The sequence below is a fragment of the Helobdella robusta genome (assembly GCF_000326865.2).
Source record: "Helobdella robusta unplaced genomic scaffold HELROscaffold_11, whole genome shotgun sequence".
NCBI classification, from domain to species: Eukaryota; Metazoa; Annelida; class Clitellata; order Rhynchobdellida; family Glossiphoniidae; genus Helobdella; species Helobdella robusta.
The window spans coordinates 4593660-4608659 of record NW_008703617.1 but is presented as its reverse complement, the minus strand read 5'-3'; the positions used below and the strand labels follow the sequence as shown (position 1 = coordinate 4608659).

Sequence of the window (15000 nt, the reverse complement as noted above, 5' to 3'; positions counted from 1 at the left end):
ATAATGAATAGTGAGGAATGATATCTTAATATAAACATGTATCAAATTCGATTTTAAAAGTCAATTCCTTTTCAATTAATTAAACTAATTTGAGGTTTTTACTAATGCTTTTGGAACTTTTGAAGCACCTCATTTATTTATAATTTTTTCATTTTCATCGTCGTGCAGCTCAAAAATGGTGCTGTCTCGCTGGAACGAACATATCTTGCCCTGTTTGTTCGTGTTTGACTAATTAGTTTCACTTAATTTTCTATCAACCAATTTTTTGTCTTCTCATATCATCATCTATTTGTTCATTCAACTGTATTCGTGCAACTGTATTAATTTATTTTCATACATTTTGAGATTGTTTGTCTGCTTTGGCTTACTATGTATTTTAGTGAAAAGTGTTCACGCCACAGTACAACAACACACGCCCATATCTACTGTTACTTACATACAATTCTATGCATTTGTGCCATCTACCAAAATTTTATTTTTATAAATTTTGAATTTTAATGTCGTATCTTTCATCTGTCTTCACTTTCTAAACCTTACAACGAAATACTTTCAAGGAATTAAAAACACAATACCATGGTTGGCATTTTCAAGATTAGAAAAAAGAATAAAAGTACATAGCACTTATTGATTTCCATAACATCAATTATATGTACAGTACACACACATATGTGTACAAAATGTTACGTAAAAAACAGTGTACGCACATTCATTGCATTGCATTATATTGCATAATCCAAGTGCATAGATAAAAATATTGCAGTTTTTATGCACGTTCATGAAGGCGTACATTTTCATATAATACACGTATACACATACAAAACAGACAAAACAAAAACATACAATAAAACAATACATACGCACCTACAAAACAAACAAAAACATACAATACACACGCACATACAAAACAAACAAAAACATACAATAAAATAAGGCATACGCACATACAAAACAAACAAAAACATACAATAAAACAATACACACGCACATACAAAACAAACAAAAACATACAATAAAACAATACACACGCACATACAAAACAAACAAAAACATACAATAAAACAATACACACGCACATAAAAAACAAACAAAAACGTACAATAAAACAATATATACATACATACAATACGCACATACAAAACACAGCAACATCAACGCGGCATCTGTCCGGCAAGCTTACAAAGGAGTTATACCTCAGTAGGCCGTTGAAGGTGCCAAATTTTTTATCAACAAATGTCAAGTTTGGTCTCACTAATAGACGCAACAGTCGCAGCAGGAACATGCTGCCAGTGTCTCATAAACTAACAATATGCAAAATCAAGGATAGAAAAGAACGAAAAATGCCAAAAAATATTTCCGAAAGGTTAATATTTTTGAAGAGCTGAGAGGATGAACAGGGATGAAATGTGATTGATGATGGGATGATGGGACAATTTAATTATTCAGGAGAACGCACAAAAGCTGTAAATAATCTGGCGGCAATTGCTCGGCACACTTCTGCTGCTGACGCGTCTGACGATGAAAAAGTCAACAAATAAAAAATAAAAATACATGAAGAGAGAGAGAGAGGTGAACGTTGTAAAGATGGATGACTCTGCTGGGAAATACGAGCAGTCGATTTAATTTTGTATTTTTTATTTTATTTAAATTATTTTGTCATGAATATGAAACTAGAGGTAAAAGCATATTTTGTTTGTGAAACACACACACACACCACACACACACACACTCACACACACGCTGCCAAACAGCATTTTTAAAATGAACCTTGTTCATGCCGCGCACTCAAAAAATTAGTGCGCCATAAATATTGTAAACATTGTGCTCCATTCACACACACACACCACAGACACACACACATAACACACACAACACACATACGCACACACACACACACACTCTCTCTCACCCTTTTCTTTCACACACAGAAATACATGCACATGCATATTGACACATACAAAGTAACACAGACAGACTCACCAAAACATTCACACACCGACACACGTACCCACCCACACTCACTCACAAACACACCAGCAGATTAATTAAACAGGTTCGGATTTATTTAAGGTTGGCTAAAGAGGCGCAGAAGCTAATGTTTTTTTTTAAATTTGAAGATGTCTGATTGTTTGAGCGCAGAAATGAATAGCAAGATTATCAATAAACCCGACTCTAATATTATCGTATGATTTTTTATTTTGTATTTTTTGGGCTCCACTAAGCGAGTGAACAGGTCTCGGCGCCAGGGTGATATAAATAAAATGAAGAGAACTCCAAAGTTGCCATTCCTTTCTTGGTGAAATAGCATTAAAATAAATAAATAAATTTAAACTCACGCAACCCCTCAACATATGAAATATCATTTCAAACAAGAGACTTCTAACACAACAAGAGAAGATTGACATTGATGATCTTCAGTTACTAAAGAATTTACAAGAACATTTTTGAACTTGACTTTGAAAGACAAACCTAAGGAAGACAAACTGCGTTTTAATTCCGGCTTCAAAACGGAAGAAGATTTCAAAATGGAGTGGGAGCGGAAATAAAAACAGATATTCTCGTTCTTCTTTTTGATGTCTTAGCCCTAAAAGAGGATTAAGACGATGTGAGCGATGCTGTTTTAAACATCCTTCAATGTTGAGACTGTTGTTCTGGATGCCTAATATTCTACATTATTTTCCTGTTCATGTTAATGATATCATTGATGTTTAATATTAATGTTATATTTTTACACTACATTTTATACTGATGTTATGGTCAAGGGCAGTAAATGTTGAAGTTTGGAGATTATTTTAACGTTGGTGGCGATATAAATGAATGTTGCTTTTAATTCGATACCATTGGATTCATTGATCATGGTAGTTATGATGTTACATATGCTGTTGACCATCTTAATGCTTTAGCTGCACAGTCGCAAATATCCAGGACGATGCTGCTTTAAAACGTTTATATCTATTTTTATTATATTTTTGAGAATAACTTTTTAAATTGCCTTGGAAGCAATTTTTAGTACTCTGAGCATCCAACTAAGCATTTTAAACACCGAACCTTCAAAGAATCTGTTTGTTAGACGTGTCTATATACGCAACATATTTCTTGTTGTGTATATAGACGTGTCTATATGCGTCAACATCTTGCATGTTTACATAACGAAAAATGTATAACATCGCCAGGACTTGAAATTTACAAAATTTTACAATACTTTAAATTTTATTTTATACAATTTTAAAAATTATAAACATCATCGACCTCAACTACCATTCAAATATTGACAACACAAACATCTAAAACGTTTCACAAAACTATTAAACTAATTAAAAATCGAAGACAATGGCATCTACTATATTGATGAGTTTGAACGCTGCCAACCTCGGCAGACTAGCAGGCAGTCACATTTCTTAAATAATGAGCTGACCTTGTCACTACTAACCCATCCAAACCTCATTCATTCCATTCAAATTTTAACATTTTCATATGTTTTTATTTTACTAAGATTTTCTTTTGTTTTGAAGAACTTTTTCTTTCTTAACGAAATTTATTTCTTGATGCGTGTTCAACAGAGCAGAATTTTAGAGCCACGTTGGCAGTTTTGTTTTCAGCTCTTGTCATTTTGTTGGTTTTGCCATTTTTTCTAATATTTTTAACTTTTCAACTTTTCGAAATTTGTAAAATCAAAACCAAATTATAAATTCTTATTGTTTTTATCCTAAACATAAACATAGCCACTCGTTCTTATCATCATCTAATGTAAAACCAACCGCTACATCCTATCAAATTATTGCCTAAAGCTTCACCATTAATTGTAAAATATTATCTCGTGAAATGTGGTTGAATGATGAAGAAAATTGCCACGGCAGATTTTTAACTTTTCAGTAAATGATTAAGACGACGACTAAGAGACGAAAATAACTCATCACTGTGACGAAAATAACTCATCACTGTGACGAAAATATAACTGACTAATTACGATAAGAAGGACGTCAGCGGGGAATGATGATCAACGTGACGAATGCGATGAATTTAACGATGATAAAGAAATTTTTCATCAAACTTCTTTTTAACAACCACGAATAAAAAGTCATAAAAAATTATAGCAAGAAAACGAACGACATAGGAGTGTCATTAAATGGTTATTCCAAGCGGACAGGGGCTTTCATAATGAGTCCCTGATATAATTGATGGTGTCTGAAATTGCGATCCTCATTTTTCATCCAATTTCCCGCGCAAAATTATCATTTTCCTTTTGCGTGCTTATCTCTTAACAGGTAATCTAATGGCTGACACACACACACACACCACACCATACACACACACCACACCATACACACCATACACACACACACACCACACCATACACACACACACACACCATAACATACACACACACAAACACACACACCACACCATACATACACACACACACAAACAAACACACACACACACACTGAATGCATATAAGCAGATATTGTGCGTATATAATATATGTGCATCCGTCCGTACACAGACCCTCACAAACACACACACACGCACACACACACACACGCACAAACACAAACAATAGCACATACCACCTGGAATCGTGAATGATTGTATAAAATAGTAATTTATATCCAAAATTGCATTGCAGGCACGAAGATCATTAGTATTTATCTAGCGCTTATCATAAAAAAACGATTCTCATTTATTTGCAAATATAAAAATAACTATAAAGAATAATAAGGAAATACTCATCAAAAAGTTGATGAGAAATGGCGCGAATTAAAAAAAATTATCTCGTCATCGTAATACCATCACCAGGTGTTTCTGGTTTACCGTAGGTAAAATATTATAATGTCCGGAATTAAAAAGTTTAAAACATATTTACTCTGTAAATTCTTTTAATAATTTTTGAAGGCGTCTGAAGTGCATTCCTCGTGAAACTTCATCACCTGCCATTTCATATTCCTCTTTCGTGATATCAATTCCTGATGTAGGCGTTCCGACATTAATGCCGTTTGCTAGATTCATTGTTATCATTGATTTCCTTTTTATTAGGTTTTAAAGCAGGGCTGGGCAAACTACGGCACGCGGGTCGCCCGCGAAGCTATTTTATGCGGCCGGCGAGGCTTTGTTCGCCTAAAAAAGATCGTCAGTCAGACATTGCGACCAAAAGAAGGAGCCACAAATCTTAAAAAAATCTCCCCCGGGTCGAAAAAATTAGCTATTTAATAGCAAATGCGGCCCTCACAGAGTAAAATTTGTCCACCCCTGTTTTGGAGGTATGAAAAAGGTACATGTGAATAGGCAAATGAATACACGCGGATCTGAGCGTGTCACATAAAGATAGATAAAGATAGGTAGGTGAGGTAGTTTTTGTTGGTCGGAACGTCCAATGAAGCACACATAGATTTGCTTCGGCATTAAAAAACAGTCGAAAGTATATTATTAAATTTTTTTCATTTTGTTTATTTTTTACTTCGTTACTCACTCACTCACTCTCTCATCTTCCTTTATCTTCTCAATTAAAATTTTCTCTATTTAATTTTATACGTGCTTCAGTTATCAAGTTAATAGGATTGGCAGGGTGGTGCAGTGGTTCAGAGGCCTGTATGGTCTCCATGCTTAAGTTGCTGGGTTCGATTAGGTAGAAGTCTCTTGTCTTAAAATGAATTCAAGCGTATTTATAGATTGATCGTGAGAGCGTCAAAATATTATTAATAATAATTATTATTATTCCAGTCATTTTGGTCTAAATACTTATGAAAGAGTTATGGAAGATGAATAGAAATATTTAAAAAAAAGATTAAAAGAAATTGGGAAGGAAGCTGGAAGGAAAAGAAAATGAACAAAGTGCAAGAGATAAAGTAAAAAGTGAAAGAGAGAGAGAGAGAGAGAAAAGAGAAATAAAGATGAATTGACACAAGGGAAGAGAATAACCGTACGTACGAATTTTCACAGACTCCACACGGGGAATACTTGGTGCGCTGAATGTATTAGGAAGTTGCTGGAAAGTATACTAATGTATAAACATGGGTAGCAGTATAAACACGTATTTTTAAGAGTTCTCTTGCAATGCTCGTTACAAGTATGACGTTTTATGTGTATTCGTGTGTGTTTGTGTGTGTGTGTTTGTATGCGTGCGTGCGTGAATTTATGTTTGTATTGGCGATTATATGCATTGTGTGTGTGCATACACGCTTGGTTTGTATGTAGATTGGAGGCAATGAAATAATGGCCAACATGTTGTATACGTCTTCCATATTTCCAACTTCCTCTCTATGTTAATGATTTTTTTGTTGCTTCTATTTGAAACTGTTTATTGATTTAGATGATTCTGATAAATTTTTTTTCTTGAGGCTTTGCTTGCAGATTTTTATTAAAAGTAAATTTAAAGCTTTTCAACGTTTAGTTTGAAAAGCATCACTAAAATTAAGTCAAGAAAGATAAAACTGTTCAACAAATATGTACAGTTTTTTAATTTGAAAAAAGAAGAAAAAATGGTGACAATAAATTTACAGTTTCTTTTTTCAGATTGTTCGATCAACTTTTAAAAGCATTTTATTAATTTTGTATTGTTTAGCATAGTCTGTCAGCCCGAATCTTTAAAGAATACACTAAACCTTGTTATATAAATTTTTTATTTTAACCAAGTATTTCCGATATGTTATTTCAATTAATTATTTTCAACAATCTAGACAAAAAATTTAAAGAAAAAAAAACTATTTTTACAGAATTAATTTACATTGCACTTAAAATTTGCATAACAACCGTTGTTTTCGTCAAACTCAAGATGAGCCCTTGATAATTTTCTTTTCATTCATATTCAGCCAAGCTGAGCACTAAACTCTGGCAAACTGCGAGTCAAAACACAATCTCTTCTGGAATAATGAGAGATATAAACTTGAGAGACGTCAGATTCCGTCCATTTATACGCTGTGGCTGCGGTGAGTGCGTGCATTGTTAGCAGAAAATATGGAAAAATTCTTGAAAAATAACCCCAAAAAACAATCAAAAATGGAAAAATAAGAATATAATAAGAATATAAAGACCGACATTTTGTAGAATGAAAATAAGACAAAAAAATTTGTATTCTAACGAAATAAATATTTTGTTTTAAAAGTTGTCAGATAAAAAACTATATTAAAAACATTGTCACACATGCATGTATATCTATTTATACCTATATATGTCTTTATTTATATATATAAATATATATATCTATATTGTTACACATGTGTATATACATATATCTATATCGTTACACATGTGTAGATATATCTATATTGTTTCACATACATGTATTTATAATAAAGGTTCGTTTGCATATTTTTGTGTGGACTTGTGCTTCAATAGACATCTGAGTGGTTAACTGGACGGTGAAACGATAAATTATCAAATTTGATCATTGTTTTTTTTATGGTTAAATTATTCATTATAAACATATAACACACCACGGATTTACACGGACACACACAGATACACTCACTCTCACTTTCTCTCTCTCTCTCTCTCTCTCTCTCTCTCTCTCACACACACACACACATACAAATAATACACAAATGTTTTTAAAACATTATAAATTACTCTGGTATGTGTTAATCTTTCTTACATTGAAATGACCTTTAAAAAGCGCAAATTACCTTGACTAAATTTAATGAAAATTATTAACGCCTTTTAAAATAATTGGGCAATTATGAACGAATTAAGTTTAAAAAACATAAAACATTCGGTTGGATAAAAAATAATATATAGGAAAAACAACATCATGACGCAAAGTTTTGTTCTTTATGGCACTAATGCTTTCTTCTCATAAACATAGAAGCGTCTATTTAATGTTGCAATATTACTTCCTTAACGACACAGACGTACATAGCGATGGTTGATAAAACATACACACACTAACATGAACGTGTGGCCAGTGTGGTGGCATTGAAGGACGCAAACATAAACCTGTGGCCAGTGTGGTGGCAGTGAAGGATGCAAACATCAACGTGTGACTAGTGTGGTTGAATTGGAGGACAACAACTATCACGCCATCTATTTCCGTTGAAGAATGTTTTATTGAAAAAAAAATTTTGAAAAAACCATTTTATTATTATTATTGTTTTTGATGTTGTTGTTGTTGTTGTTGGTGGTGGTGTTGTTGTTGTTGCTGTCGCTTCTGCTACTGCTGCGGCTGTTCGCATTCAAAAGTTTATGTTTGTGTTTTTTATTTTAAAAGTTTTTTTAGAAACATTTTAAAACCAGCATCATTTGGGAATTATTTTATGTGCGATTTGTTGAAATAAAAATAGCAGAATGAACTTTTTATAAACAGTTTGGTAAAATTTTCAAAGAAGTTTTATTTAATTTTTTGAAAAAATTATTTGTTTATTTTTTTTATATATACACAGCTTTATCATTAAACTACAAATTATCTTTTATAAAAGGGAATGCGAGTACAATGGTAAAACAATGGACGTTTTTCTAGGTAGCTAAGCAATTACGCTTGAGAAGGTAAAAGCCAACAAGCTGGCGAAACAGATGAAGCAGTGATGACGAAGAAAATGATGATGAGGATGATGAGGATAAAAGAGATGATGATGAAAAAGAAGAGGATAAAGATGAAGGTGCAGTAGAAAATGAGGAATTGAGAACAAAGAGGAAGAGAGTGAAGATGATGAAGATGCGGCTGATGATGATGGCGAAGAAGATGAGAATGGTGAGTAAGAAGATGATGAAAAAAAAGGAATTAAAGAAGATAATAATGAAAAAGAAAAGGTAAGGATGAAAATGTGGATGAAAAGGTGGAGGAAAATGAGGAACTAAGAACAAAGAGGAAGAGAATGAAAATGATAATGTGGATGAAAAAGATGAGGAGGCTGAAGAGAAGGTGAAGATGATAAAAAATTAGAAAAAGGATGATAATGCCTTATCCAGGCAGTCATGGATTGACTATGGAGAGAGGGGATTGAAGATGAAGATGACGACGAAGTAAATAAGAAGATGAAGGTGAAGGTGAGGAAGAAGATGAACGTGAAGAAGAAGATGAAGATGAAGGTGAGGAAGATGATGAAAATGAAGGTGAGGAAGATGATGAGGATGAAGATGAGGAAGAAGATGAAGATGAAAACGATGAGTGTGAAGACGGAGATGATTGATATTTTTCAATTAAATGTTGCATACCAGTTTTGTATGCATGCTGATGTCTGGCCCCATGTCTGTCATGCTGTGTTTGTTTGATTATCTCTTTCTTCATCTGTCTGTTGGTTTGTCTGCCTGCGTATTTCATTACTGCCTGCCTGCTCGTTTGTTTTCGTCAATGAGTGTGTCTTTGTTTCTTTCATAGCTTATTTGTTTGCCTGTTAGTTTGTTTATTTGTTTGTTTGTTTTTATCGTAGTTTGTTTGTTTTTATCTTTGTTTGTTTTTATACTAATTTGTTTGTCTGTTGGTTTTTTCCAGCTTATCTCTTCACCAGTTCGGATGTTTCACTGTTCAGTTGCTGGTGGCTATATACATTTGTCCTTACATCTGCTTGTCTGTTTATTAGTTTCTTTATTTATCTGCCTGTTTAAATGTTTTTCCATCTGTTTGTTTGTCTGTCTGTTTCAGTCTTTCTCAGTCTGTCTTCCTGTCTTTTGGTTTGTATATGCGTTTATTTGTTTATCTATCTGTCTGTTTGTCTGTTTGTTTCAGTCTGTCTGCCTCAGTCTGTCTGCCTCAGTCTGTCTGCCTCAGTCTGTCTGTCTGTATTTCTGCTGGACGTCGTGCGCCAGTTCTGTTTTATGACGTCATTGCCAGACGACATGTCTTGCAGGAGAAGAGAGGAATTAGCGGCCAAGAAAAAACATAAAAAATATTATTATAAGTAGTAAGAGCAATAAGATGAAGGAAACAAACAGAAATGAACAATGGAGTAAAAGGAAGCTGCTTGGTCCAATGCACTGTTATTATTATTATATTATTATTATTATTATTACTATTATTATCATCATCATCTCTTTGTGCCCATTTAAAATGTATTGCGAGCATTGTAGATTATCTATATAATTAACATTATAAGCTTTATTACTTTAACTTCATAATTACAATACATGTTTTAAAATGAAAATAAAAATTATTGTTATTATTATTATTACTACTACTACTACTACTACTACTACTACTACTACTACTACTACTACTACTACTACTACTACTACTACTACTATTGCATTCTCTCTCTCTTCAGAAGCATCAACAAAAAACACACAGTGCAGCTGAATGTAAGTTAAACAACGTATCACAAGCACTGCACGTGACGGGCTGGGATCTCTTCGCAATCGAATCCGGTGACTACAACAGCTGTGCCAGGCACTCTACCGCTACACCATCGCGTCACCCATATTGGCTGTAATGCTGATGTTTGTGACGATGGAGACAAATGATATAAAGAAATGCCCCATAAAATGAGTTATATTAAACTGTATTTAAAACACCTTGTTATGAAATAATAATAATAATAATAATAATAAGAAAAATAATAAGAATAATAAAATAATAATAGCCGGCAATTTTTAAAGATATAAAGTTGTAGAGATGTCTTCTACTAGGTGAGTATTGCTTAAATGATAGTATTTCTAAAAGATGAAATGATGTTTTATAAATTATTTTTCATAGTATTCAGACAATAATAAAAAAACTTATTAATTAATTAAATTATTTGTTGAGAAATTTATTGCATAAATTAAGATAACTCGGGTTATTGTATTCGAATGAATGTTTATAAACGAAAAAAACTAACAAAATCCACACAGACAGAAACTAAATGCTTTCAAGAATTTTTTCGAAGTGTCGAAAGTTATAAGGGGAAAACGTAAAGAGACTTGATGATGTAGATGGGAGCATCAATAAAATGTCAATGAATATTTTTTATTTCGTGGTCCTTTAAGTTTTTACTACGATTTGGCGAGAAGTTTTTTTAGTTTGTTTGTGTTTTTGTGTTTGTTTGTTTGCTTTTGATTGTTTTTTGTGTTTGTTTGTGTTTGTGTTTGTTTGTTTGGGTTTGTTTGTTTGTGTTCGTTTGTTTGTTTGCTTGTGGTTTTTTTATTTGTTAGAATAAAGTGTAGTAGTTATAAGTAGGTGAATTAGTAAATTGAATTATATCATTTAATAATCTAATTAATTTACCATTTATATTGAATTGCACTCAAATTGAAATCACAAAAAGTGATACGATAACAGACAAAAAATTTACTCAATAAATATCGAATTATGAATAAAAATGAAAAATATTCTGATGAAAGCTTGTAATATTTAGTTTATGAAAATTATTTCAACGAATGAGCTAGCAGTTGAACCAGGGACGGCCTCAATGCTTAAAACAACTTGGGTGAGAAAAATATGACATGAACAAATTTTTTGACAAAGCTAATAAAATAAGTGAGAATAGAAGGAATGATAATTTTTCAAACAACCCCGCGTTTGCAGCCTCCTCAAATCAAGAAACGTCATCGTCGTCACTACCATCTTCATCATCACCGTCATTATCACCATTATCATCAGTTTCATTATCACCATCATCATCAGCGTCATCACTGCAACCATCATCATAACCGTCTTCTTCATCGTCATCATTTATTGTCATTATGATCAAAGTAGTAGGAGTACAATCATACCATCAGAGATATTCATTATCAGAGTTATTATTTTTTAGGACTTTTTTTTGTTTCTACTTTTCAACATCATTTCAATCTTTACCGTTAAAACCATCATATTATTGGGGCTGTTATCATCATCATCATTATCATCTCGTCATCAGTATATTCATTATCATCATCTTCATCATTATCATCATCATCATTATCATCGTTATCAACATATTCATCATTATCATCATCTAATCATTATCGCCATGTTCCTTTCTCGTCATCGGCACACTCACTCACTCACTCACTTACTCACACATTCACTCACTAACTCATTTATCCTCTTATCACCTAGATAGCTCATATCATCATCATAGTCATTCAACTTCTCAATAGATTGGATAGTTGTACTCTCAACATATCAACACATTTATCATTTCATCATCAGCATAGTTATCCGTCAAATCGGAATATTCACCATCTTATTGCATTATCATCACCGTATCATCGTTAATATAAACACCTTCTATCATCATTCTCATCATCACTCCATCACCTTCGTCATCATCATCATCATCATTATCATCATCTTTCCACATCATCGTCGTCGTCATCATCATCATTTAAATGCACGTCATAAATCAAGCTGGCTTCTATCGTAGTGAAGATTGCAAGTGCCATGTTAAACTCACTCCCCAATTATAAAAATGTTCAATGATTGATGGATGGATGGATGGATGGATGGATGGAGATGGATAGATGGATGGATGGATGGATGGATGGATGGATGGATGGATGGATGGATGGATGGATGGATGGATGGATGGATGGATGGATGGATGGATGGATGGATGGATGGACGGACTGAGGGATGGATGAATTGTTGAAGGTTTGAATAAATAGATGAATAGATAAAAATTTGAAAGATAGATTGAATGAGAAAAAGATAAAATAAATAAACGAATGACTGAAAAATAATTAAATAAATAGATTTAGAAAAACATGGTTCATGGAGGTTAACATTGATACAAATATTGTACACTGACCAATAATATTTTTTAAAATAAATTTCAATGTGGAATTTTAATTGAACTAAAATTTTAAAAATTTACTAAATTTTAATCTAGAAACATTTAATAACATTATTCAACAGCAAACAATCCCCAAATTCATAACCAATTCAATCTACCTCAATTCTTCAGTACACCACTCAATCGAAGAAACCCATTTGATAATGATACATTCTGATATATTTGATTTGATTTTATTGATATTTGTAAAATATATCTTCTCAATTTATTCCAACAAATCGATCATTCAAGCTCATTCGAATGAGCCCGTGCTAGACGTTATAACATGAAGGCAACAATAGAAGCCAATAGGAACAGCCATTATTAGATATAACTTATGCAATAGAGCGTGAAGACTGATAGCCTCAACAGAGACGCCATACATTCACTCATTCATTCATTCGTTCGTTCGTTCTTTCATCCATCCATTCATTCATTTGTTTGTTCGTTCGTTCAGTCATTCATTCGTTTGTCCATTCATTCATTTATTCATTTATTTATTCATTCGTTCGTTCGTTCGTTCATTCATTCATTCATCGGTTCATTCGTTCATTCATTCATTCGTTCATTCATTCATTTATCTATCCATCCATGCATCCATCAATTCGTTCATTCATTCATTCATTCATACATATGCCATGTCATACACTCATTTGCAACTGATTATGTATGATGTATCTATCTTCTTGTTAAATATGGCAAGTTGTCTATCAACCAGTTTTCATATTCGTTGTGGTTTTTAAACATTTTCCTTCAATAAACGTTTTTGTTGCTTTTTTTCACGGTGTATTAAAAGAAAATGCAATAATATGTCATTCAATCGTTCATTCATCCATCCATTCATTCATTCATTCGTTCGTTCGTTCGTTCGTTCGTTCGTTCGTTCGTTCATTCATTCATTCATTTCTTTTTCTGAGCCTTCCTCATTGCATGCTATATAAACTAAGAATTTTTTTTTAAATTGTGTACCTTGGTTTATAAATACGTATCATGGCATAGCATATCTTACATAATCACAACCGCTTCAGTCGGATTTGCATGCAATGCAATTTACACGGACCAGAATTTTCTAAATTATGTTCTGGAAAAAAAAATTCTCCTCTACATAAATCATACTTCAGTTTGAATAATTAATCAGCATTATTGCAACAAAGGTATCAAATTTATATTTCTTTGTTATTTTGCATCGAATTTATATATCTTTGGTATCTCGTATCGAATTTATATTTCTTTGGTATCTTGCATCGAATTTATATATCTTTGGTATCTCGTATCGAATTTATATTTCTTTAGTATCTCGTATCGAATTTATATTTCTTTGGTATCTCATATCGAATTTATATTTTTTTGGTATCTCGTATCGAATTTATATTTCTTTGGTATTTTGTACCGAATTTATATTTCTTTGGTATCTCGTATCGAATTTATATTTCTTTGGTATTTTGTATCGAATTTATTTTCTTTGGTATCTTGTATCATACTTCAGCTCATTAAATAATAAAAATCTGATGATAATTACTGACAATAATAATAATGATGATGATATGTATTTTATATTTTAAGTGCATAAAATAAATGTTAAAAAATCACACACACACACACACATACATACACATAAACATACACACATGCTTTTTCTCTCTCTCTCTTTCTCACACACACACACACACACACACACATACATACATACAACACACACACGTGCGATTGTATGCATGTGTATGTATATATATATATGTGTAGGTGTTGTGTGTCTCTATGTATAAATATACACATTTAAAGTTCAACATGCTTATTCACATAGATATTTACAATATTGTAAATGCATTGGTGTACAATACATACTTGTATATATTAAAGTACACATACATTACGTGTTTTAGGCGTATTTATTGTTATGTATGTATGTATGTATGTATGTATGTATGTATGTATGTATGTATGTATGTATGTATGTATGTATGTATGTATGTATGTATGTATGTATGTATGTATGTATGTATGTATGTATGTATGTATGTATGTATGTATGTATGTGTGTATGTATGTATGTATGTATGTATGTATGTATGTATGTATGTATGTATGTATGTATGTATGTATGTATGTATGTATGTATGTATGTATGTATGTATGTATGTATGTATGTATGTATGTATGTATGTATGTATGTATGTATGTATGTATGTATGTATGTATGTATGTATGTATGTATGTATGTATGTATGTATGTATGTATGTATGTATGTATGTATGTATGTATGTATGTATGTATGTATGTATGTATGTATGTATGTATGTATGTATGTATGTATGTATGTATGTATGTATGTATGTATGTATGTAT

At 32.3% G+C, this 15000-nt stretch overlaps 2 protein-coding genes across 2 annotated transcripts; both read left to right on the top strand.

Annotated features, from left to right (window-relative positions):
• Positions 1–4745: 4745 nt before the first annotated feature.
• HELRODRAFT_167574 (hypothetical protein) lies at positions 4746–7973 on the top strand (the record flags this gene model as incomplete). The annotated part of the gene is made up of 6 exons (XM_009013073.1): positions 4746–4810; positions 4891–4966; positions 5032–5128; positions 5536–5610; positions 6804–6886; positions 7896–7973. The coding sequence occupies 6 exons, from the start codon at positions 4746–4748 to the stop codon at positions 7971–7973; spliced, it is 474 nt and encodes a 157-aa protein (XP_009011321.1).
• A 988-nt stretch (positions 7974–8961) lies between these two features.
• HELRODRAFT_167573 (hypothetical protein) lies at positions 8962–10352 on the top strand (the record flags this gene model as incomplete). Its single annotated transcript, XM_009013072.1, has 2 exons — positions 8962–9174; positions 10188–10352. The coding sequence occupies 2 exons, from the start codon at positions 8962–8964 to the stop codon at positions 10350–10352; spliced, it is 378 nt and encodes a 125-aa protein (XP_009011320.1).
• Between the last annotated feature and the right edge of the window lie 4648 nt (positions 10353–15000).